This window comes from Pongo abelii, chromosome 1, assembly GCF_028885655.2.
Source record: "Pongo abelii isolate AG06213 chromosome 1, NHGRI_mPonAbe1-v2.0_pri, whole genome shotgun sequence".
NCBI classification, from domain to species: Eukaryota; Metazoa; Chordata; class Mammalia; order Primates; family Hominidae; genus Pongo; species Pongo abelii.
The window spans coordinates 65,213,923-65,239,440 of NC_071985.2; the positions used below are offsets into that span (position 1 = coordinate 65,213,923).

Consider the following 25,518-nt stretch of genomic DNA (forward strand, 5'->3'; position numbering starts at 1 on the left):
ACTGTTTCATGGAATGACGATGGCAGCCCTGCCCACTGCTAAACTACATATGCCAGCAAGAGTATCTCTCTGCCAGTGCTGAAGGCTTTGGTTGCTACTGAAAGTGACAACCTGCTGGGTGGGAGGAACACACCATGACTTTCTCTGCACACGTGGGGCAGGCCACGTTACATTGTTTAGGTTTTGATATGACAGTCCCAGGTTTTCTTATCATTGGTGGGCACTAAGCAGGCCTTTACACACAGTTAAAAAATAAAACCCATCATCATATCCGCCACATCTGCCAAACATTATATTTGGTTCTGTGACAACTCTGAGGTTAAACAGACTACAGAAATCGTTTATACGTAGAACCCAACATCATAGTTCACAACTATGTGCAAGTCACTCTCTTCACTGGATGAAAAGCAAACGTCTTCTGATCTCTGACACACCGACTCATAACATGGATCAGACTGATCTGATGTACTGTCAAGAGACAATTCTTGAAAAAAATTTACAAATGCAGATTTACCATGACCTTTCTCACCGACCAGGTTGGTTCTGAGGCCATGGAAATAATGCCACTTCAAGAACTCAAACATTTTGTAAGTGTAAATGACTGTTCAATAGATGTAGAGGTCTACAGACCAACAAATATCTTTTATTTATTTTTATTTACTTTTTTGACACGGAGTGTTGCTCTGTCGCCCAGGCTGGAGGGCAGTGGCATGGTCTCTGCTCAACTGTAACCTCCACCTCCCAGGTTCAAGCGATTCTCATGCCTCAGCCTCCCGAGTAGCTGGGATTATAGGCGTGTACCATCAGGCCTGGCTAATTTTTGTATTTTTAGTATAGACAGGGTTTCACCATGTTGGCTAGGCTGGCCTTGAACTCCTGACCTCAGGTGATCCACCAGCCTCGGCCTCCCAAAGTGTTGGGATTATAGGCGTGAGCGACTGCACCCAGCCAAACAAACATCTTTTGAAATCAGCTGATTTAAGTCCACATACTGCTCTTTCTCAGACTTTTCCTGAAATGTCACATTGAATAATATCAATCAACAGAGCCAGAATCTCAAGATCACACTGGAATATGTGAGATGCATTAGGCATGCTCATGGCTCTCCCTCAGGAGACTGTGAACTATTTTTACAGAGAGGAAGGAGGGGATGTAAGAAAGGAAGAAGAATGAGTTTGCATGGTGTCATCTGTACTCAGTTCCCTAATCCTCTTTAAAGTCACAACTATCTATGGATAGGGTCGCCAGCTAGGCTCATGCACGCTCATGACTGCAGCTGGGCCCTGGATCTGACGGAAGCACATCAGCAAAATACATAAGAAAGAAATCCAAAGTTTCTTTGCCTGGGGCCCATGGCCAGGTTCCATGGAGTCTTAAAACCCAGAAATTTATACTTAAAAGTTTTGTGTATATGATTTGTGCATTTTCATAGGGAGAGTCTTTGTAACTTTTATAATAGACTCCAAAAAGATGTACAAGGCCCAACAAACTTTAAGAAGCCTTTCATCAGAAACAGCAACCAGGTGCAAATGGCACTGTACTAAGATACTCTTTATTTAATATTCAGGATCCTCTTTGAGGAAGCCAAGGACTCCCTGGTCATCAGCAAGGGTCTTGCATTTTCATAAAGCAAAATATAAATCCCTGTTTTTGCCTATAGAAGATACTATTATTGCAGATACCTAAAAAATTTATTTACTTTTTCTGCTTTTTACAAACAAACTGGAATGTATAGTGGAAAGCACATCTTAACATCAGATGTCACCTGTATCTGGTACTATATTCAGAAACTCCTCCACAGGCTACTTTAATGTAGATACTGTCTTCCCTCTCTAGGTACAGTGAAAAAATGAAGTTTAAAATCACTATTTTGCTCCACAGAAAACTGTCATTTTCTTAAAGCTGCAAAGTTAGGCAAATGCTAAAACTTCAAATAAGATTCTAGGAGCTTGTGAATCATGAGGTACAATAGTAACTATAGATTCCAACGGAATAACGACGGTTAGGTAGCAGAGTAAAAAATAATGAGGTGAACAGAAATGAGGTGGCTCCCACTGGTTCACAGTGTTTTTACTCTCCAAAAGGAAAAGCAAAAGTAGATCAGATTACAAGCTTCTTTGAACTTTCACTGCTCTCCTGACAATCTGTCTCTCTTGGTCATCTCCGGTTGCAGCAGAGTGTTGTGGCCTCCCACCAGCATAGTGAAATGGTACCAAGTCCCAAATCCCTGGTTAAAGGACCTGAAGTTTCAACCCCTGAACCAGCTTAGAAGGCAAATAGTTGTGTTCCACGGAGGAGAACCTCACTCTCAGTGACAACAGCAGGGTGAGGGTGAGGATGGTGGTGGCAGTGATGGGTGAAGTACTCCTTGATCAGAAAAATAATTAGATATTTTAAAAATTCACTTTTAAAATTGAACTTGTCAAAGCAATGGACTGTTTACTATTTATTTATAGTGTACTCTATAATTCCTATCTAATTTTGTATCCTCAGTAACTAGCATAATGCTTAGTATAGTATTCAGCAGGTGCTGAATCTTATTTTATTTTTTTTTGAGATGGAGTCTTGCTCTGTCACCCAGGCTGGAATGCAGTGGCAGGATCTCAGCTCACTGCAACTTTCACCTCCCGGGTTCAAGTAATTTTCCTACCTCAGCCTCCTGAGTAGCTGAGACTACAGGTGTGTGCCACCACACCCAGCTAATTTTTGTACTTTTAGTAGAGATGAGGTTTCACCATGTTGGCCAGGCTGGTCTCGAACTCCTGACCTCATGATCCGCCCACCTTGGCCTCCCAAAGTGCTGGGATTACAGGCATGAGCCACCGTGCCTGGCCGAATCATTTTCTTAAATTGCATTTTTGCTACTTGCTTTTTCTTGGTCACCGTAACTTCTTAGAAAACCACTTCTTCAGCTGTGGTGCAAAGGTAAACAGCAGCTCTGCACTGTGACAATCTCTGAATTACAGTAGTCCAAAATGTGCAAATTAAGTTTTACTATAAATATGAAACCACCTTTCAGTCCCCGTTTCTGTATACTAATGGGGCTTTTACATCTATTTTGAGGAAGACAGAGCAGAAATTTGTTTTTTGGTATCCAACAACAAATTAGGTTAGAAGGCAAATTCAAGCCATGCCCTAAAGACATCCAATAAATGCAAAGGCTGCATCAAGGAAGGGCATGTTTACATCTCCATGGGTTAGTCAATTTTGCTTCTTATTAATTTAAGGGAGAAAAAAAGAATTACTGGTCATTTCTGAGAGAGATGAAATCTTAAACTCAAGGTCTCTCAGCATGACTCAATCTCTCAACATGAAGCTCTACGTGAGTTTAATTTTCTTTCTGTTTTTAACCAACTCTGTAAAATCTAAATAGATTTGACTTGCATTTATGGTTGTCCTCATGCTAGCCTGGAACAAATAAATATTTAGCAATGGTAAATGCCCAGGAAAACAATTTGGAAGAAATTTGGAAGAATCCAGCTTTCAATTTTGGTTATATAAACGATGGCGAAGATTACATTAAGCAAACACATATATTAAGGAGGAGCATTTTAATTTTTGGGGGCTTAATGTTTAAACGACACATAAGATAGCATATTCAAAATATTTGGAAGGATGAGCTTTAAGAGAGGAGAGGCAGGAAAGCATGGCTCGGAGAGGATAGAAAATTGCCTGTAAGAATCTACAGCTGGGTACCTGTCATGGCTGATACAGGAGCTCTTCTTCCAATGTAAATGTATTCAATAGTGGAAACAGTGTTTATGTTGAATCTACCAATGCTCTTTTGTCCAGGGAAGCTTCCATCCAATAAATGATCAAGTTATAAACTTTATTTTTGTTTTACTCTACATTCTGGATTACTCTTTATTTTGTTGTACTCTACATTCTGGATGCAAAAGCAAAAGGGGATCTCAGATTTCAGGTGGGAGCAATGAACTTCAATTCTAAGTAAAAGGAGGTAGAGTTTCAATTACCAAAACACACTGGGCCAGGCACGGTGGCTCAACGCCCATAATCCCAGCACTTTGGGAGGCCGAGGCAGGTGAATCACCTGACGTCAGGAGTTCGAGACCAGCCTGGCTGACACAGTGAAACTCTGTTTCTACTAAAAATACAAAAATTAGCTGGGCGTGGTGACACACACCTGTGATCCCAGCTACTCAGGAGGCTGAGGCAGGAGAATCACTTGAACCTGGGAGGCAGAGGCCGCAGTGAGCTGAGATTGCACCACTGTACTCCAGCCTGGGTGACAAGTGAGACCTTGTCTCAAAAAAAAAACACAAAAAAACAAAAAAACCCACACTGGATATAGATTATATCATTTTAAGTGTTTGTAAGTGTTGTTTAAAAAGAGAACTTAAAATTCAGGTTTCAAGTTTTACCATCTACCCCTAACTACTATGCAAATCTTTTTCTTACCAAAAAGCTAGTGGGGGGAAGTACAAATAAAGAAAGGAAGAAAAGATCTTCATCGTTTCAGTGGGAAGAAAATACAGGTTGAGTATTCCTTATATGAAATGCCTGGGGCCAGAAGTGTTTTGAATTTCGAACGTTTCTGAATTTTGGAATATTTGTGTTATATATACTTACTGATTGAACAGCCTTAGTCTAGAAATCGAAAATGCTCTGAGCATCATGTCTGCACTCAAAAAGTTACAGATTTTGGAGCATTTTGGATTTCGATTTAGGGATACTTAACCTGTATTTCTTTTTATGCTTCTCTTTACTAAAAAAGGTTATTGACAAATTGAACAGATTTTGAACCAATATGTGAAACTTGGCAACTGTTCCTGGATGAAGTTTCCAACTTAAAAAGTCATTCATAAGCCACAATTCCACTGAAAATTAAAAAAAATTATTATACTTTAATAAGTATTTATTTATTTACATTCAGGGAACATTATAGATTTAACTCTCATTTTAATTCATTATCCATCTCTATTTTTCGCATTGGTGACCTTTGCTGGTCTTTTAATGGTGGCTTAGCAGATGATACAATTATTCTCTCAGAGGGTCCACGTCAAAGTGGGATCTGCTGCTAAATAATACTAATGAATTTAAGACCGTCTTCATTATCTTCTGTTGAGTGATACACATCATAACTTAGAAATTCATGAATAAATACTAAAATAAAAGGGCAACACAAAGTAAAAAACAAATACAAATTAAAACTGGAAGATTTCAAAGGTAAAAATCAGCCTGTCACGCCTTAACCATAGTGTGATATGTTCTGAACTTAGAATTTCACTCTTCTTTAGAATAAAAAAATTACAATACTCGGATTTGTATCTTTAACATTTAAGATTCACCCCTTTGAAGAGATGAATTTAAATTCTATAAGTATGTAAACTCTTCATTATGACAGATCAACTTTGTATCTTACTGTCAATATAAATCCCCACACACTACCAGAGAAGCAACTTGGAGACACTGCTTTGGAGTCAGACAGACCTGGGCTGGAATTCCAACTTGTCCACTATTAGCCTTGCAAATCTGGGTAAATTACTCAAGCATTCTGAGCCTGTTTCCTTCTGTAAAATGTAGATAATACCTGTCTCAACGCCATTTTCCTGAGATAAGTATAAATTGAATTAGGTATAACATGCTTGCAAAGAACTCAGATCAGTGCCATGCATAGGCCCTCGATAGGTTTCAGCAGGTACTATGGGCCCCCTTGCAGTCGGAGGTTAGTGCAGGGCACTGGGTGCAAAATGACATGCAGTGGTCAGAATGCTTGGTCTAGAAAAAAAGACTGCTTATTGCTTTCCAACTGACTTTACATACTTTAATAAGCAAGGACAGTCCTGGATCCTGGGAGTCTCTATTATACATTAAACATTCTCACACACACTTTATTTTGGAAGGGCGGTGACTTTAATTTAACTCTCCACCCAAACGTTCACAAAAATAGCTTTATGACATAGAAACAAGAATGTTATTGCCCTCACATATGAAGCCATTACTATACTTCCCTTGAAACATGTAGGTTATTTATTTCACTTCTTACCTTTTCAATTTTTTCATCCAGCATTCTGAAGAATTCTTGTTGGCTTTCAGAGATGTGCATGCTGAAAAACAAAGGGTAGTTAAGTGCGTATTTTAGTGCTTTGCTAAACCTGGTCCCCTCAAAGGAAAATGCTGAGTCCCCAAACTTTGGGGAAGACATTTATTTATTGCAGACTTTTCCACTGAAATACTCTGAAGTTACATTAAGGATAAACAGTACAGTAATCCTGCAAATGTGTTTCATAATAGTCTATCAGTGCCTATGACTTAAACGAAGACAATTTCCCTTCAATGTACAGATGCTATTTATAGTAATGTTACTGGGAGCTGCATGTCAAATTCTTTCTTCAGATACACATTTGTGATTTTTAAAAAAAGCATGAACAAGCAGCACATGGCATATTTCAAGTGTATTGAAAAAAAATAAAAAAGAAAATGTATCCTAGTTATTGTATTGAAATATATATTTTACAAAGGTTGTCAGTATCAGCATGATCTCCAGCTGACTATGGGTGTGGGCCGGTGGCAAACAAGCTGAGGACATACAGATGACTTGATATTACTCCTGAGCACTTTCTGCACTGGTGGCAGCAGATACACCTCTGAAAACACAATTCCACTGGAACATGGGAGGACGCCATGTCTGAGCAGCACTTGCTCTGTGTTTCCTGTCCTATGACATTTAACAGCCTTCTTAGTGAGATGGCTGACAAGGCTGGTGGGGACAAAATAAGACGGTAAGGACAGCAGGGATGAATTACAGATGGGAAGGGCATGGGGCAGTATAGGACTTAGTCTTAATGGGCCATGGTCTTAAGGACAGTTGCTTCTACCTAGCAGATAGCTGTGCGTGTTCCAAGGAGGTGAAGGATGCTGGATAAGAGACGTTATCACACAGAGTTTCCTTTAGTTACTATCAGTGCCTACTGGTTGTCCTGTCTGAGGGAGGGGGTTGGGGGTGGGCTCTGGAATGGCTTCTTCCCTTCATATCCAAGTGTGGCGAAAAGCCCATCGGATGTACCCTTTAGCATCATGCCTTATCCTTTAGGGGCCACAAGTGACCTGAAACCCTCCAGGCCTCCTGTGACAGACAGTAGGGCCTGAGGCTCAGAGGAGGTTCTCCCCTCTGTATAAAAGCAATTAAATCTGTGAGCAATGACATTAACTTGGCTATCAAAGGAAAACAATGTACATATCTGATTCCATTAATCAACTTTCATGGTTTACAAAGCACTTTCACATATATCACATAATTTTACTTCCCTTTCTCTGATCATTCAAATAAGGTAAACGTTTTGTTTGGGAAACACGCCCTCTCTTATTGCAGGTTTGAAAGGCAGAACAGAATCTGGGATGATGAGAGTACATTAAACTGTCTCCTCTCTGTAGGATCCTGGGCAGAAAAGCCAGTTTGCATAGCTGAGTTTTCCCAGGTTCCTTATGTTTTCACCGTCTCAAGCACCAAAACATTTTTTATTTGAGCCATGCTGGATGCAAATCTTTCTAAATTTCATATTCTTATAATAGAGGATCTCTCTCATAAACCCTTCTTTCTTTTCTTTTCTTTTCTTTCTTTCTTTTTTTTTTTTTTTTTTTTCGAGATGGAGTCTCGCACTTTCGCCCAGGCTGGAGTACAGTGGTGCCATCCCGGCTCACTGCAACTTCCGCCTCCTGGGTTCAAGCAATTCTCCTGCCTCAGCCTCCCGAGTAGTTGGGACTACAGGCATGAGCCACCACGTACAGCTAATTTTGTGTATTTTTAGTATAGATGAGGTTTCACCATGTTGGCCAGGCTAGTCTTGAACACCTGACCTCAGGTGATCCACTCACCTCGGCCTCCTAAAGTGCTTGGATTACAGGCGTAAGCCACTGCGCCTGGCCAGATCTCTTTCTCTTAATACAGGTAACTGGATAGATAACCGTATGTATATGTTGCCCCAGAAATGTTGCCCTAGAAAATATTTCAGAGACCTCATAAAAAACGGCATTTTTAGGATTTGACGTTCATTGTGGAAACTCTCTGGTTGGAGTTTTTAGCATATATTGCCTTGAATATAGCAGGAGGGCAAAAAATATTTCTTAATTAATTGACAGAGTCCCCCTATTTAAGTTCAAGTGATTCATGACCCCTTGCTGAAGCAGCAGAGTTTGTCAGCATGGGTGATGTGCAGAGCCTGAGTCCTCATCTATAAAACCAGGGCTGGTCACTGATGTCCCTTCTACTGTCTATGATCGTCACTAACTTCCATTAGCTCCTTTATTTAAATACCACAACATGAAAACTGCGACGTTTGGTCAGTACTCATACATATGCACATGAGAGGGACAAGAGGGGTTAACTCTGCAAATGTATCTGCAACCTCTGTGATCAAGAATGCACTTATCACACGGTCAGGATCCCTATCAGGAGCTTGAGACCAAAAGTGGTGGCTAAGGACCTCGGGATGCTTATGTAGGAAAGCAACCACAAAACTCTCAGTGATTTCAGTTTTGTGTTGTCCCATGATAAAGAAATGCTGCCTGCTTTTTCTATGTCTAAGAACATTAGAACATGCCTGCCTGCCTTTGCCACATTTCATTACCCACGAAGAAGAGTCACACACCAGACTGAGTCCTCTCTTGACATCTTGAAGTACAGTGCATGGGTTGTGTTAGAAAAGACTGAATGGAAGGGAGCCTGATGCACCAGACAGGCTCCTCCAGATAACCTGCATTGTCACTGGAAGTGTGTCAGACGTTGCCGGGGGAGCAAATGCCCACACAGGTCACCTGTGCATCGTCTCAGATATGGTGTAATCCGAAAGCATGAGGCTGCTATTCTCCATTGGATTGTTTCAGAGAGAAGAAGAGAAATCTCTTCAATGGGACAGAGACAGAATTTTTATTCTGATGAAATAAAAATTTCCCCATATCAACTGATTCCCGTCTAGATAAACATGGGTCCCCTCTTCCCATGTGGAAGAAACTTATCCACACAGCGCCATGAATATGTGTTTACCTTCAAGAGTACCAACTGCACTGTAGAAAACAGTTCCTGCATAAAGACTTGATTCTAAAATCCTTTCTGATGCACAATTTGATGATTGTGAGTGGGGGAGATGAGGAGGAAAAGCTCACTGGATTTCTAACTTTTTTCAAAATATTAGAAAGGGATCACTGAATTGTTTATGACTTAAGTTTATAAAGGATGAATAATTGATTCTAAGATTCACTTACAAAAGATTCACTAGCATTCACTTACAAAAGCCTGCACATTGGTACCTGACTTAACCAATAAGGCTCAATAATTTTAGTAATTCCTATTTCTCTCTCGTAACTAAAACAACCTTGGAAAACTCAATGCAGCACTGGAGCACTCCCTGTGCCGTTAGTTAGCGCTGGCAAAGCTCTTGTGAATTAACTCTGCACCCTCAAACACTCTTCTTCCTGAGACTTCTCAGCTTCATGGGACTAAGGATGACAATACAATGGCATCTTAATGCAAAGTAAACAAATTAATGAATGGTGGGCAAAATAGGCTTTAGAGCTAAAAGATATGGGGCTTTCGCTTTTAGTGTCTTAAAAAAAATAAAATCTGCAAATGATAAAAAGCTAAGCCCAAAAGTATGAGGAGGCAAAGTCCTAATTCCCCAATACCTCACCCATGAAGCCTGGCAGAATAAGCCATCCTAAAATATGCTCACTTTGGCATAAGGACTATTTTGAGCTAAAGACAACTGGAAACAGCAGGTGCAGGAGGGGAATTCTGACCTCCTCTTTTCTTCCTGAAAGAAGGAGATGAAACTCCCATGTGAACAATGCTCTCCCCACACCAGGAGGAAAGAAACATTCTCATCACCAGAGACAGGCAGTCAAGGCCAAGAGAATTCTGTACCAAGAGACTTTGTTAAAATAATTCCTTTCTTCCTTTAGTCTCCCCACATATTTTAGGTGCTTTTCCATAACTGTCTCTGTTTGTTCAACCTAGTATACAAATATGTGGGTTTTGTCACTTCTTGGGTCTTCATTTTCTTATAGGGGCTCCCATGTACATGTAGAAATTGATATCTTTTCTCCTGTTAAATCTGTCTCATGTCAATTTAACTCTCAGGCCCAGCCAGAAATCCTGAGAGTGTTGGGGTAAAGTTCTTCCTCCCCTGCAAAAATGAAATTCAATTACTAGGTGGGTTCCTGGTAAATCTTGGCCTGAACACAGTTTTTCCTTCATGATCGTCATTTTTCAATTGGACCTCAGGGAAGTAGATTCATCCTAACCCTCATTGTGTGACAGACTCCTACTAGTAGTTCATGCATAGCTCACTTTTATTTATTTTGTTAATTACTTTTTTAAAGTAGTATAATAAACACCTGTGAAACCAAACTAAAAAACAAAAGCGAGGACCTTGACAACCACCCATAGCTGACTCCATGTGAGCTCCCATCTGCGTGTGTGTTTCCACAACCCAATGTAACTATCACTCCCTCACTTCGCTTTTATATAGTTTTAATGCATCTCTTTGTATGCCTTTAAAAAACAGATTATTTCAGTTGTTTTTAACTTTATAGAGTGCATCATGTTCTATGTAATCTTTCAGACTTACTCTTTTCTTGTAATATTAGACTGCTAGGGCCCATCCAATATTGTGCATTGCTGCTGTGCATTTGTTTGAACTGCTGACTAATATCCCATTGTGTGACTATAGTGTAGTGCATCCACGCAACCTCCTGTTAAAGGCATTTGGGTTGTTTCTAATATTTAAGGCATTTTTACCAAGTGCCAGACAATGCCATAAGCAGTGGGTATACCCTATTTCATTTGTTCTTCAGCTCAGGACAGGATCTTTCACTTCCATTTCTCTCTGAGAAAACTGAAGCTCAAAGACATAGGTCACTTGCCTGATATCAAATTAAAGCATTAAATGAAGGTATGAAGATGACATGCCTTCATGGTGGTATGAGGATGATCTGCCTTTATAGTATGGGATTGTCCTTCCACTCATGGGGAAGAAGAAGCCTCATCTTATTTTATGCATCAGTATAGTAAATTGATCCTATATGTCAGCAAGTAGGAAAAGTAAAACTCTTCTCTTGGCCCTCCAGAAAGATTTCTTAATTGAATTCCAGGAATCCAATGTTCTGTTCACAGTTTGAAATACATACACACATGTGTGTACACACACACACACACACACACAAGCATGCTGCTGTGGGGAAAACAGAATTTTCTCCTCTGAAAGCTTCAGCACACGCCAGTCTGTGAAGTGTGCTGCTTCAGGGTGTCAATGTTAAGTAAGTATTCTTTCAAACAGAAAAGAGAAATTCTCCTCCATTCAATCTCTCTTTATAACTCTGAGATAAGGGAAGCATTTTAAAATAGCATTTTTCAGACATCCTGGATGATAAGGTGGTTTGGCTGTGTTATCAGATATCTGCTGTCCCCAAAGGCAGATAAAGTGGATGAAAGTGATCAGCAGTAAGGTGGGCTAGGGAGGTTGTGGCCATAGCACATTTACCTGAGGGTGAAAACATCAGCGGCATCATTACACTGACATTGTAAATGGTAAGTGGATTTTAACATGTCCAGTTTTCTTTGAAAGTAAAAATTAAATGACAGAGCCCATTACCTACCCCCTGAGGTCTCCTAACTGCGACACCACAGTGGCCACAGCTGCAGTGATTCCACAGACACTGAGCCAGGGGAAAGTGATTATGAGTTAGGTCATTTTTGTCACAATTTTTTGGAAGAACTAGAGATAACATACCTCCTTCTGCTTATGATTTTGATTTACGGGGCTATCAATACACATATGTAATAGTCAAATTTATTTTGGGTTGGGGTGACTGTGTCAAATGTACCAGTGTCATCGGTACTCTCAGGAAATTTGTCTCCATTTAGGTGAAACACTAATAGAGATTTGTAGCCTCTGGGATAACACAGCCTCTTTGAAGGAGAGGACAGCTTCAAAGTCATACAAAGTACATTTTATCATTAAGGTTAGAGTCAGTTCTAGAACAACCTAGAAAACTACTCATTATTGTTTTTTAACTTTTGAACATGCAATGACCTTTTAAATGAAACATTTAGGGATAGTCATCTGTTGGTAATCAACAATCATATTTTCAAGTTTCTACTATAAGTGGGAAAATGTATTAGGCACTCTATGGATCCTCATGTGATACAATCTTTTTCTTCAAGTTAATTTTTTTCTTTTCTTTTTAACTTTCCAATTGTGATATACCTAACACACAGAAGACATGTAATGTTATTTGTACATTTTTTTCACAAAATAACAATTGAACATTCATGTAATTACCACCCAGATTAAGAAATAGAGCCTCTGGTTCCATTGTCCTCCATTTGGTCAGAAATAACTAATATTCTGAATTTAATGCCTTTTCATTTCCTTATATCTCTTTATTGTTTTACCATATACTAACAGACAACATATGCCTTAGTTCTGTCTTTTTTGACTTCATATGAATGAAACCACATGTATGCATGTATCGCTGCTTACTCTACTGCCTCATCCTTATGAGATTCCTCCATCATGATATGTGTCCCTATAGGCACTCATTTTCACTGATGTACAGTATTCCCACAGTTTAGATGCCACAGTTTAGTTACCCATTATATTTTCTTTTTTTTTTTTCCTTGAGATGGAGTCTCGCTCTGTTGCCCAGGCTGGAGTGCAGTGGAGCCGATCTCTGCTCACTGCAAGCTCCACCTCCAGGGTTCACGCCATTCTCCTGCCTCAGCCTCCCGAGTAGCTGGGACTACAGGAGCCCGCCACCATGCCCGGCTAATTTTTTGTATTTTTAGTAGAGACAGGGTTTCATCGTGTTAGCCAGGATGGTCTCCATCTCCTGACCTTGTGATCCTCCCTCCTTGGCCTCCCAAAGTGCTGGGATTACAGGCGTGAGCCACCGCGCCTGACCTATATTTTCAATGGACATTTGGGTTTTACCTTTAAGAGCTTTAAGAGCTTCTTAATTTTAATGCAGTCATATTAATTAATTATTATCCTTAAGAACTACATCCTTTGTGTCTTACTCAAAATTCTTCCCTACCTCGTGGTCATACTGATAATCTTCTCTGTTTTCTTCTAACTGGCCTACAAAGTCAGCTTTGTCATGTATTGTAGGTCTGTTTTCATTATTCTGTTCTGTTACACCAAACCACTTTCTCAATTACTAAAGCTTTATATTAGATCTTGATTATCTGGTAGGCAAAATGGAACTCACTCTGAAAACATTTTTAGCTCTAAAAACAATGCAGTTGTTCCTTGGTATCTGTGGGCGATTGGTTCCACGACCTCACTGCAGATAGATACCAAAATCTGTAGATGCTCAAATCCCTGATATAAAATGGTATAGTACTTGCATAACCCCCACACATCCTCCCATATACTCTAAATCATCTCTAGATTACTTATAATACCTAATGAAGTGCCTACACGTCACTTCATTCACATGAATTCAACATAGTACTTGGTGTGTGGCAAGTTCAAATTTTGTTTTTTGGAACTTTGTAGAATTATTATTTTTTGAATATTTTTGATCCGTGGGTAGTTGAATCCACAGATGCAGAATCCATGGATATGGAAGGCCGACTATATAAGGAAAACAGAAACTAGAACTTACTTTGCTCTGGGTTGATGAACTAATCCCGGAACCTCTTTATTAGTTTTAAGTCTTACATTTGAGCTGGCACTTTTTTCCTGAAACACATAAACACACACATGTAAAAGACAGGATTAGAATCCACAATTAAACAAGTGTATGAGTTTTCATCACAGAAACGTTCAATCTGTTTGGGGCCCTATACTACGGCTGGTTACCTCACAAGGGCAAAAGTCCTTGCAAAGATGACACACAGAACAGGTAGAACCTGCCAAACAGGGAGCATTGCTATGAAAAGTGAAATTAGCTTTATAACAACTGTGACTCTGTTTAGAAAACAATGTACAGTTAATATTTAATTCTTTAACACTAATAGTAATGAATCAAAGAACAGAAGATCTAGTATCAAGAGAAACAGCAGCAATACAATCACAGCCTTTGTTCACTTGCTCAGGTTAACTGACTTCCGTGCAATTTACTTGTAAAAGACAACTGCACTTACTGAGATGTAAAGTTTGCTGAAGGCCCTAGCCATGACAGGAACAGGAACAGGACTAAAACCCACGACAAATGCTGAGATTGAATTCAATTGAATTACTACAATTCAATCCTAGCCTGTATTCAAGAAACACTTCTTTGGCTTTTAGCCTGACCTAATTTCTTATTCCTAATAACTAGCCACATGGGAAGGAAATACTCTCAAATCTTAAAATGCTAGTATATCAGTAAGGACATGATCTCAATAATACGACTGCTCTGTGTTTTTCAACGTTATCTTAAAAAGATATTCAAGGTGCTTTATAATTTGCTCACAAAACATACCCCTGAAATGAAAGGAAAGACCACTCTGAACCTATGTAACAGGTGACTATACACACTTGAGGAACTTGAGGTAAGGCCACAATTAAAGACCAAATCTAGAGTGAGGAATAAAAACTGCCATGGGCCGATGCAACATTCTCATCACATGCAGAGTGAAGTGGGATGACACATAAAACAGATGGTCTTTTTGTGGTCCTATTTCTCCTAGGACAGCAGAAGCCACTTAAGTCAGTGAAACTCAATGACTTACATATTCTGGTTGTCTTTTTGAGGTCCTATTTCTCCTAGGACAGCAGAAGCCACTTAAGTCAGTGAAACTCAATGACTTACATATTCTGGTTGTTTGTTATTAACTATCAAACATGAGCTTATGTGCCTATCATCAGTACTCCAAAAAATATGTGATTTTGTTTGTTTTCTTTTAGGAAAAGAAACAATCATAAGTTTCTTACAGTCTATCTTACCTTCTTTACCTTACACTAACTTAAGAATGTTTTCATGAACATTTAAGAAGGATAAAACATATTGTTCTGTCTGTTGACGTATGTCAGGGAACAGAAGATGAACACTTCTAATCTTCTACAAAGCAGGTGGGAGAAATTAGAAAACCCGAATGCACTCACACCAGAAGGGCAGGGCCCATGTCCTTTCTTTACCACATGGGGTAAGGGGCCTTGCACTTCATGGGAGGCACTCAGCAAATACTGGTGAATGAATGAACGATGTCAACAAGTCATTCACATGTTTTTATTATTATTATTATTATTATTATACTTTAAGTTTTAGGGTACATGTGCACAATGTGCAGGTTAGTTACATATGCATACATGTGCCATGCTGGTGTGCTGCACCCATTAACTCGTCATTTAGCATTAGGTATATCTCCTAAAGCTATCCCTCCCCGCTTCCCCCACCCCACAACAGTCCCCAGAGTGTGATGTTCCCCTTCTTGTGTCCATGTGTTCTCATTGTTCAATTCCCACCTATGAGTGAGAATATGTGGTGTTTGGTTTTTGTTCTTGCGATAGTTTACTGAGAATGATGATTTCCAATTTCATCCATGTCCCTACAAAGGACATGAACTCATCATTTTTTATGGCTGCATAGTATTCTATGGTGTATATGTGCCACATTTTCTTAATCCAGTCTATCATTGTTGGACATTTGGGTTGGTTCCAAGTCTTTGCTATTGTGAATAGTGCCGCAATAAACATATGTGTGCATGTGTCTTTATAGCACCATGATTTATAATCCTTTGGGTATATACCCAGTAATGGGATGGCTGGGTCAAATGGTATTTCTAGTTCCAGATCCCTGAGGAATCGCCACACTGACTTCCACAAGGGTTGAACTAATTTACAGTCCCACCAACAGTGTAAAAGTGTTCCTATTTCTCCACATCCTCTCCAGCACCTGTTGTTTCCTGACTTTTTAATGATTGCCATGCTAACTGGTGTGAGATGGTACCTCATTGTGGTTTTGATTTGCATTTCTCTGATGGCCAGTGATGGTGAGCATTTTTTCATGTGTTTTTTGGCTGCATAAATGTCTTCTTTTGAGAAGTGTCTGTTCATGTCCTTCGCCCACTTTTTGATGGGGTTGTCTGTCTTTTTCTTGTAAATTTGTTGGAGTTCATTGTAGATTCTGGATATTAGCCCTTTGTCAGATGAGTAGGTTGCGAAAATTTTCTCCCATTTTGTAGGTTGCCTGTTCACTCTGATGGTAGTTTCTTTTGCTGTGCAGAAGCTCTTTAGTTTAATTAGATCCCATTTGTCAATTTTGGCTTTTGTTGCCATTGCTTTTGGTATTTTAGACATGAAGTCCTTGCCCATGCCTATGTCCTGAATGGTAATGCCTAGGTTTTCTTCTAGGGTTTTTATGGTTTGAGGTCTAACGTTTAAGTCTTTAATCCGTCTTGAATTAATTTTTGTATAAGGTGTAAGGAAGGGATCCAGTTTCAGCTTTCTATATATGGCTAGCCAGTTTTCCCAGCACCATTTATTAAATAAGGAATCCTTTCCCCATTGCTTGCTTTTCTCAGGTTTGTCAAAGATCAGATAGTTGTAGAAATGTGGCTTTATTTCTGAGGGCTCTGTTCTGTTCCATTGATCTATATCTCTGTTTTGGTACCAGTACCATGCTGTTTTGGTTACTGTAGCCTTGTAGTAAAGTTTGAAGTCAGGTAGCGTGATGCCTCCAGCTTTGTTCTTTTGGCTTGGGATTGACTGGGCGATGTGGGCTCTTTTTTGGTTCCATATGAACTTTAAAGTAGTTTTTTCCAATTCTGTGAAGAAAGTCATTGGTAGCTTGATGGGGATGGCATTGAATCTATAAATTACCTTGGGCAGTACGGCCATTTTTCACATGTTTTTAAAAGTTAGAGGTAAGAATAGCTCAAATGTAGTCTCTTTGTAGGACTGAAGGCATAAGTTCCTTCCAAGTTGGTCCTTTTCTCCTTTAAATCTTATGTTGTCTTAGATTAAACACTGAAAATGAACAAGACCTTATCCTCTTTCTCTTTCACATAATTTCTGCAACTCTTTGAGCTTAAAAGAAATGCACTATAATTTTAAACATTGCTGAGGCAGGAAAGTGACTTCTAATTCTAAAAATGCAAAGGATATACAGTGGTATGTTGTTTATATTCCATTTATTTAACTGTACCCTTGAAAATTATGTTGCCTCAGCAAGTCTTTCTTAAAAACCCATTCTGTGGTTGCTAAGTAAGGAAGGATCTCCCCAAACAACACAGGCTCAATGGACAAGCAGGACCGAGAAGAGGCCGGCCCTCAGTAACGCATCACTCCCAGGAGTGCACTTCCAGGGCCAAAAGTGAGACAGAGGCAACAGGAAGACAAGCAGTTTAGGATTTCCCATATAATTCCAAAAAAACTTTCTTCTACTATGTATTTACAATGTGTTTGCTCAGTTTTACAAATTTTCACTCACCAAGACCAATAATAACCACTCACTGAGCACTTACTGTAAGTCAGGCATTATTCTAAGCACTTCCAAATATTAACTCATTTTAACATTCACTAATATTTATATATATTAACTCATTTTTATGCCTACAATACCTCTCACGGATGGGTACCATTATTATCCCCATTTTACAGATGAGGAAGCTGAGGCACACAGTGGTGAAGCACTCAACCTGAGACCATACAAGTAATAAGCAGTAGCGCGGGGATTTGAACCCAAGCAGTTTGGCCCCAAACTCCATGCTATTCGCTACTAGCCCAGCATTTCTCAAACTTTTTAGTATCAAGACCCTTTTACCTATAATCTCCAAATTTTGACACATTTCATTGTACAACATAAAAAAATCCCATTTGTTAAAATCACCATCGATCTCATCAGAAAACCATTGACTGAAGCTGTCGAGCTCATGGTAGTGAATCTAAGTTTTCCAAACTTCTAGATTTTGTTTAAAGTTTGAATTTTATCACTGGCAAGAGATACTGTCAGTTATTTTTCTTGAAGTGTCAGGCTCTCTTATTCTTTTTTAAGAAAATGATTCACCAAATACCAGGTCTGAATATCCATAATTTATCTGCCAGAGATAATATATTTTTAAAATAGAGAAGATGTCCCATAAAAAACAACATCTAGTTCAGCTTTCAACTCAATCAGCTACAGAGGTGCTTTTCTCCATGATAACCATCTAACTTGGACATGCAGAAGAAACGCTTTATGCATACTTCCCATTTCATCACACAGGCTATTAAAAAGATATGCATCCAAAGTCTCAGGCTACAAAATCAAGGTACAAAATCAAGGTACAAAATCAATGTATACCGTGGCTGGGCACAGTGGCTCATGCTTGCAATCCTAGCACTTTAGGAGGCTGAGGCAGGCAGATTATGTGAGGTCAGGAGCTCCAGACCAGCCTGGCCAACATGATGAAACCCCATCTCTACAAAAACATAAAAATTAGCCAGGCATGGTGGTGTGTGCCTCTAATCCCAGCTACTCGAGAGGCTAAGGCAGGAGAATCGATCATGACCTGCACTCCAGCCTGGGCAACACAGCAAGACTCCATCTCAAAAAAAAAAAAACCCATACAAAAACAAAAATCAATAGCACTCCTATACACCAACAACAGTCATGCCAAGAGCTAAATTAGGAATGCAGACCCATTCACAATACACACATACACACACACACACACACACACACATACACACACACAATTCCTAGGAATACAGCTAAGCAGGGAGGTAAAAGATCTCTACGAGACACTGCTCAAAGAAATGAGAGATAACACCAGTGGAGAAAACATTCCACGCTTATGGATAGGAAGAATCAATATTGTTAAAAAGGCCATACTACCCAAAGCAATTTATAGATTCAATGCTATTTCTATTAAACTACCAATGTCTTCACAGAACTAGAATAAAACTATTTTAAAATTCACATGGAACCAAAAAAAAAAAAAAAGCCCAAATAGCCAAGGCTGTCCTAAGGAAAAAGAACAAAGCTGGAGGCATCACGCTACCCGACTTTATGCTACAGGACTACAGCAACCAAAACAGCATGGTACTGGTACAAAAACAGACACATAGACCAATGGAACAAAATAGAGAACGCAGAAATAAGCCTGCACACCTACAACTATCTGATCTTTGACAAACCTGACAATAACAAGCAATGAGGAAAGGATTCCCTATTCAATAAATGGTGCTGGAATAACTGGTTAGCCATATGCAGAAGCTTGAAACTGGACCCCTTCCCTACACGATATACAAAAATTAAGTCAAGATGGATTAAAGACTTAAATGTAAAACCCAAAACTATAAAAACCCTGGAAGACAACCTAGGCAATAGCCTTCTGGACATAGGAATGGACAAAGATTTCATGACAAAGACCAAAAACAACTGCAACAAGAGCAAAAATTGACAAATGGGATCTAATTAAACTAAAGAGCTTCTGCTCAGCAAAAAAAAAAAAAAAAAAAAAAAAAAAAAAGAAACAAAAAACAACTGTCATCAGAGCGAACAGACAACCTACAGAACGGGAGAAAAATTTTGCAAACTATGCATCTGACAAGGTCTAATATCCAGCATCAATAACGAACTTAAACAAATTTACAAGAAAAAAACCCCAAACAACCCCCATTTAAAAGTGGACAAAAGACATGAACAAACACTTCTCAAAAGAAGACAGACATGCAGCCAACAAACATATGAAAAAAGCTTAACATCACTGATCATTAGGAAATGCAAATCAAAACCACAATGAGATACCATCTCATGTCAGTCAGAATGGCTATTAAAAAGCCGAAAAATAACAGACGCTATTGAGGTTGTGGAGAAAAAGGAACACTTATACACTGTTGGTGGGAGTGTAAATTAATTCAACCATTTTGAAAGACAGTGTGGCGATTCCTCAAAGATCTAAAAACAGAACTACCATTTGACCCAGTAATCCCATTACCGATTATATACCCAAAGGAATATAAATCGTTCTATCATAAAGACACACGCATGCACATGTGCACTGCAGCACTACTCACAATAGCAAAGACATGGAATCAACCCAAATGCCCATCAGTGGTGGACTGAATAAAGAAAATGTGGTACATATACATCATGGAATACTATGCAGCCATAAAAAAGAATGAGGTCATGTCCTTTGCAGGAACATGGATGGAACTGAAGGCCATTATTCTTAGCAAAATAACAGAGGAACAAAAACCAAATATCGCATGTTTTCAATTATAAGTGGGAGCTAAATAATGAGAAGACATGGACACATAGAGGGGAACATCACACACTGGGTCCTATTAGAGGGTGGAAGGTGGGAGGTGGGAGAGGATCAGGAAAAATAACTGATGGGTATTAGGCTTAATACCTGGGTGACGAAATAATCTGTACAACAAACCCCTATGACACGCATTTACCTATGTAACAAACCTGCATGTGTACCCCTGAACTGAAAATAAAAGTTAAATAAAGGTATGCATACAAACCACAACATTTTATAAAATTAAGTAATTTTTACTGCTTCATTGAGAGCATTCTTAAGTGAAAACAGTGGTGGAGAACACAATGTCTACTAATAAGGTTTGCTGCCAATGCCTTGGTTTAGGCTAAGGCACCAGCAGTTTACCTTACTGTTGCTGTTGCAGCATCAGTGCATACTTCAACACCATGAAAACAGCAAATAGCCTCTTAGTATCATTAGGAAAATGGCTTCAAGAACTCCCTGAGAAAGTCTCAGGGACCCCCAGACCACACTTTGACCATAGCGCCTCTCTATTTCTTTTGCACAGAAAAGAACTATTAATTATTTAATTATGCTATATGGCTTATTTTAAAAACAAATATTTAACAGCCTTATGGGGGTAAAATTTACATTCTATAAAATTCCCCCACTACAACTATATGATTAAATGATTTTAGTAAATTTATAGAGCTACGCAGTCATCACCACAATCCAGTTTCAACATAGCGCCATCATCCCAGAAAGTTTCTTTATCACCATTTACAGGTCATCTCTGCTCTCATTCATAGTGCTGGGCAACCACAGATCTGCTTTCAGTCTCTAGAAATTTGCCTTTTCTAGATTCATATCATGAAATCACACAATATTTAGCCTTTTGTGCCTAGCATTTTTCACTTGGCATAATGTTTTTGAGATTCATCCAAATTGTAGCATATAACAGTATTTTATTCATTTTCATTGCTAAATAATATTCCAATGTATGGATACACCACATTTTGTTCATCTCCCCATCCCTTGATGGACATTGATATTGTGTTCAGTTTGTGGTTATTATGAATAGCGATGTTATGAACATTCAGATAGAAGTCTTTTTGTAGACATGTTTTCATTTCTCTTAGGTAGATTCCTAGGAGTAGAACTGCTAGATTACATAGTAAGTTTATGTTTCATTATTTAAGACCTTCCAAACTGTTTTCCAAGGTGGCTGCACCATTTTACATTCCCATCAACAATGCAGAAGAGCTGTAGTTTCTCCACATCTGCACCACCAACACTTGGCATTGTCTTTTCAACTATTGTCATTCTAGGTAGTGTGTAGTGGGATCTCACTGTGGGTTTTATTTACTTGAAAAACATGATTTTTTAAGGCTTGTTATATTGGTGTATTCTCCAGAAAATCCACCTTGGGAGCATGTATATACTTAACTGGTTGGCGCATTTGCATAAAGAAGTCAGTTTTATATTTGTTTATAAACATTTAACTTCTACTTTGGGATTTGTGTGTTGGGAAAGGGTAGGTTTAAAGAGATCTGCTTTCTTAAAAAAAAAAAAAAAAAAGAAGGAGAAGAAGAACAAGCAAACAAACCAACAGGGCTGGAAGGAGGAGGAAGGAGAAAGTGGTGGGAGCAGTGAGACATGTGGTTCACTATCAGCAGCAGCTTCGATGAAGCAGACCCAGCAGAGGGGGCTGAGAGCCATGCAATATCTGAGGTGCTCCAGAAATAAGAAAAGAGAATAAATTGCGAGACGACAGACGAAGCAACTAAGATATTGTTTCTCTTAGCAAAAAAAAACTATTTTGATGGTATTTGACACTTGTGAACTAAGTATTCTCCCTAAAACAAACCGAGACCAACTGCGACTAAGATAAAGGCTTTTGACAGGGTCTCCACAGGCAGTTCGTTTTTCATCAGCCATCCACACTTGAATCAGAATCATCTGGGATGTGTGTTAAAATAGAGTTTCCCAGGCCCCACTCAAGACATCTCAAGTGGGAGTCTGTGGAAGTGAAGCCCAGGAATCTGCATTTTAAACAAGAGTCTTAGGTTATTCTTCACTCAAAAAAGTTTGAGAACGTCTATTTCAGCAGAAAGATCCTTTACACTTAGTATTTCCCCATTTGGCTCTCTACAGAGCCAGCTTTCAACCTAAGCCTTGGGGCTCCGTGGAGCTATCTCAGGGTTGACAGGCAGACCCACCAGACCAGCAAACTCTTAACTTTATTTATTATTAATATTTAGGGGCTCCATCAGTTGGGAAAAACATCCATTTCTCAAAAATGTTTGCACTACTACTGTCAGGTAGTGACAGATTTATTTACACAGCAAATCAAACAATTTTTTCCTTTGCTTGAAGTAATTTTATTTCTTTATGAATTGAATGTATTTGTCAGTGTCTAGAGTAAACTGATCATTCTCTTCTTAGTTTCTCTGATGCTGAAGACAGTCAAACTCACTATACTTATGCTGTTGTCGTGAGCTTCCCAATCCCTTATTCCCTTTGGTATCTCCCAAAGGGAAAGTGAAAATACCAAGAGGATCTTCTTTAAAACATTCCCGGCCAGGCACAGTGGCTCACGCCTGTAATTCCAGCACTCTGGGAGGCCGAGGCGGGCGGATCACCTGAGGTCAGGAGTTTGAGACCAGCCTGGCCAACATGGTGAAACCCCTTCTCTACTAAAAATACAAAATTTAGCCAGGCGTGGTGGCGTGTGCCTGTAATCCCAGCTACTCGGGAGGCTGAGACAGGAGAATCTCTTGAAATCGGGAGGTGGAGGTTGCAGTGAGCTGAGATGAAGCCATTGCACTCCAGTCTGGGTGACAGAGCAAGATTCCACCTCAAAAAACAAAACAAAACAAACAAACAAACAAAAAAACATTTCCTCAAACCTCACCTTCTTAATTCTGAAGGGAACAACACCATGTTCAGGATGCCGACTGAAAGCATTGTCTGCAAGGAATGGAACTGCTTTTCTCCTATCACTTCTTTACCTTTTTTATCCCACTTAGTCTAAGAAAGCTGTTGCCCTGTAAGGTTCCCTTTGCAAATTGGTTCTGAATTGATAGTGTGGAGAGGAATCTCATTTTCTTTTTCTGGGTCCAGCAATAGGAAGTCTGTCTTACAGAGAAATCTCAGGGGCCAGACAGATGCTGGAGGCATAGAGAAAAGTAGTGGGGATTAGAGTATCGGCTCTTGGGACTGCTAATGAGTGCCCTACACAGAGAGGAGACATAAAAGCACTAAATTGGGACTCTCAAAGGGTGTGCCCTGCACACAGACTGTGAGCATGTGTGTGTGTACATTTGCACAACTGCATTTCAGAAGCACATGAAAACTAGAAAAAATAATTTGACAACTAGAAGCAAGAGATTTGTGGTGAAGTACACACACATTTTAAAAATCTGGCTATAAAATAAATAATAATTCTAGCTTTGGGGGAGTAACCCACAGGATGTAATCTCTAAGAAAACAATCCCATTTGATGTCTTATACTTGATTTCTCAAGCAGTATTAACATGAGATAGGACACTGTCTCCTTCAAATACAAAGGAATTTTATCTTGTCTTCTGAATGATGGTGATCAGAGAAGCCACCTTGACTCTCAGAATTTTGGGATGTTTACAAATGAAAAGGCCCAAGCTGCCAGATTCAACTATTAACTCAAGCCACCAGTATCAATACAATTACCTGAAGTCAACACTTCCATTACAATTACCTGTCCACAGAGATTATTAGAGTTATTAGTATTTTGTTACAATTATTTAGTAGTAATAAAGTTGGCATGTAAAGTCTCAGCTTTTTGGAAGTTATTTTTCTATAAATTAAAATACTGCCATGTATCTCATTTTATATCAAACAAACATGAAGTGGGGCAAATCAGTTTTAAAGCACCTAACATTTTTCACAAAGTTGCTTTTCAAGGTAGACTGCAAACACAATCTTAAGAAAGTAAACAGAGTTGTAAAAAATTGCTCAGAACAGATTTAATTGCATACCAACAAATTTATTAAAAGTCATTAAGTCACCATGTCAATAATTAAAATAAACAAGCTATATTATAAATTCCACCAGGAATTATAAGTTAAGGCTGTTTTAAAAAGATAATATATCTCCAAGTTTTTCAAATAAGTATTATATACACACACAGAAAATCAACGAACTTGGAAGAACCACATTCAATTTTTACCCAGAGTGTTTTTAATCAGTCAGAATAGGGTAGGTTATGCTATAGTAAAAAATGACCCCAGTATTATTATTATTTTTTTTTTTGAGATAGGGTCTCCCTCTGTCACTCAGGCTGGAGTGCAGTGGCACAATCTTGGCTCACTGCAACCTTCGCCTCCCGGGTTCAAGCGATTCTCCCGCCTCAGCCTCCTCCTGAGTGGCTGGGATTACAGATGCATGCCACCATGCCTGGCTAATTTTTGTATTTTTAGTAGAGATAGGGTTTCACCATATTGGTCAGGCTGGTCTGGAACTCCCAACCTCAGGTGATCCATCTGCCTTGGCCTCAAAAAGTGCTGGGATTACAGGCGTGAGCCACCACGCCCAGCCAATATTAATAATTTATCTCCTGCACACGCTACATGACCAGCACAGGCTGCAGGATGGCTCTGCTTAATCTAATCACCCAGCGACTTGGGTTAATGGAGGCCCCATGTCAACAGGTGCTTTTATAATCACCATGGCTGGAGTTCAGCAAGGGTTAGATGTTCTTACTTACTTGGCCAAAACATGTCACAGGACCACATCTAAATTCAAGAGAGAGGAAAAAAATATATAGGGGGTTTTCAAAAAAGTTCATGGAAAATGTGTATTATGAAAAAATTATGCATGGATTTCAAAATTTTTTCCACCAAAATAAATTTGTACTGACTAGTTATAACATGTTTGAGCAGAATCTAGTTCAAGGCACTAAGGATAAGATATCAGTTTGAAAACAGCCCCTATCAGAGCAATATGAATTTTGCTAAAACTGAAGCAAGAACAAACACAAATTTATGGTGAAGCTTAAGTGGAAGAATGGTGAAATCACTGATGCTTGTTGAAAAGTTTATGGGGACAATGTCCCAAAGAAATCAGCAGGTTACAAGTGGATAATTCATATTAAGAAGGGATGAGATGATGTTGAAGACGAAGCCCACAGGGGCAGACCATCCACATCAATTTGTAAGGAAAAAATCAATCTTGTTCATGCCCTATTTGAGGAGGACCAATGATTAACAGAGACATCTCAATTGGTTCAGCTTATGTAAGTCTGACTAAAAAATTCAAGTTGAGTAGACTTTCCATTCGATGGGTACCAAAACTGTTGCACCCAGATTAGCTGCAGACAAGAGCAGAGCTTTCAATGAAAACTT

At 39.2% G+C, this 25,518-nt stretch overlaps 1 protein-coding gene across 3 annotated transcripts in view; it reads right to left on the bottom strand.

The window, feature by feature from the left end:
- C1H1orf21 (chromosome 1 C1orf21 homolog) overlaps nt 1–25,518 on the bottom strand; it is a 237,879-nt gene that overhangs the window by 17,584 nt on the left and 194,777 nt on the right. For all 3 annotated transcript variants that reach the window (XM_054524290.2, XM_054524283.2, XM_002809698.6), the window contains exons 4-5: nt 13,627–13,703; nt 6,008–6,068 (exon numbers count right to left, since the gene is read on the bottom strand). In XM_054524290.2, the coding sequence (XP_054380265.1) occupies nt 6,008–6,068; nt 13,627–13,703 (138 nt within the window). The remainder of the gene's footprint in view (nt 1–6,007; nt 6,069–13,626; nt 13,704–25,518) is intronic.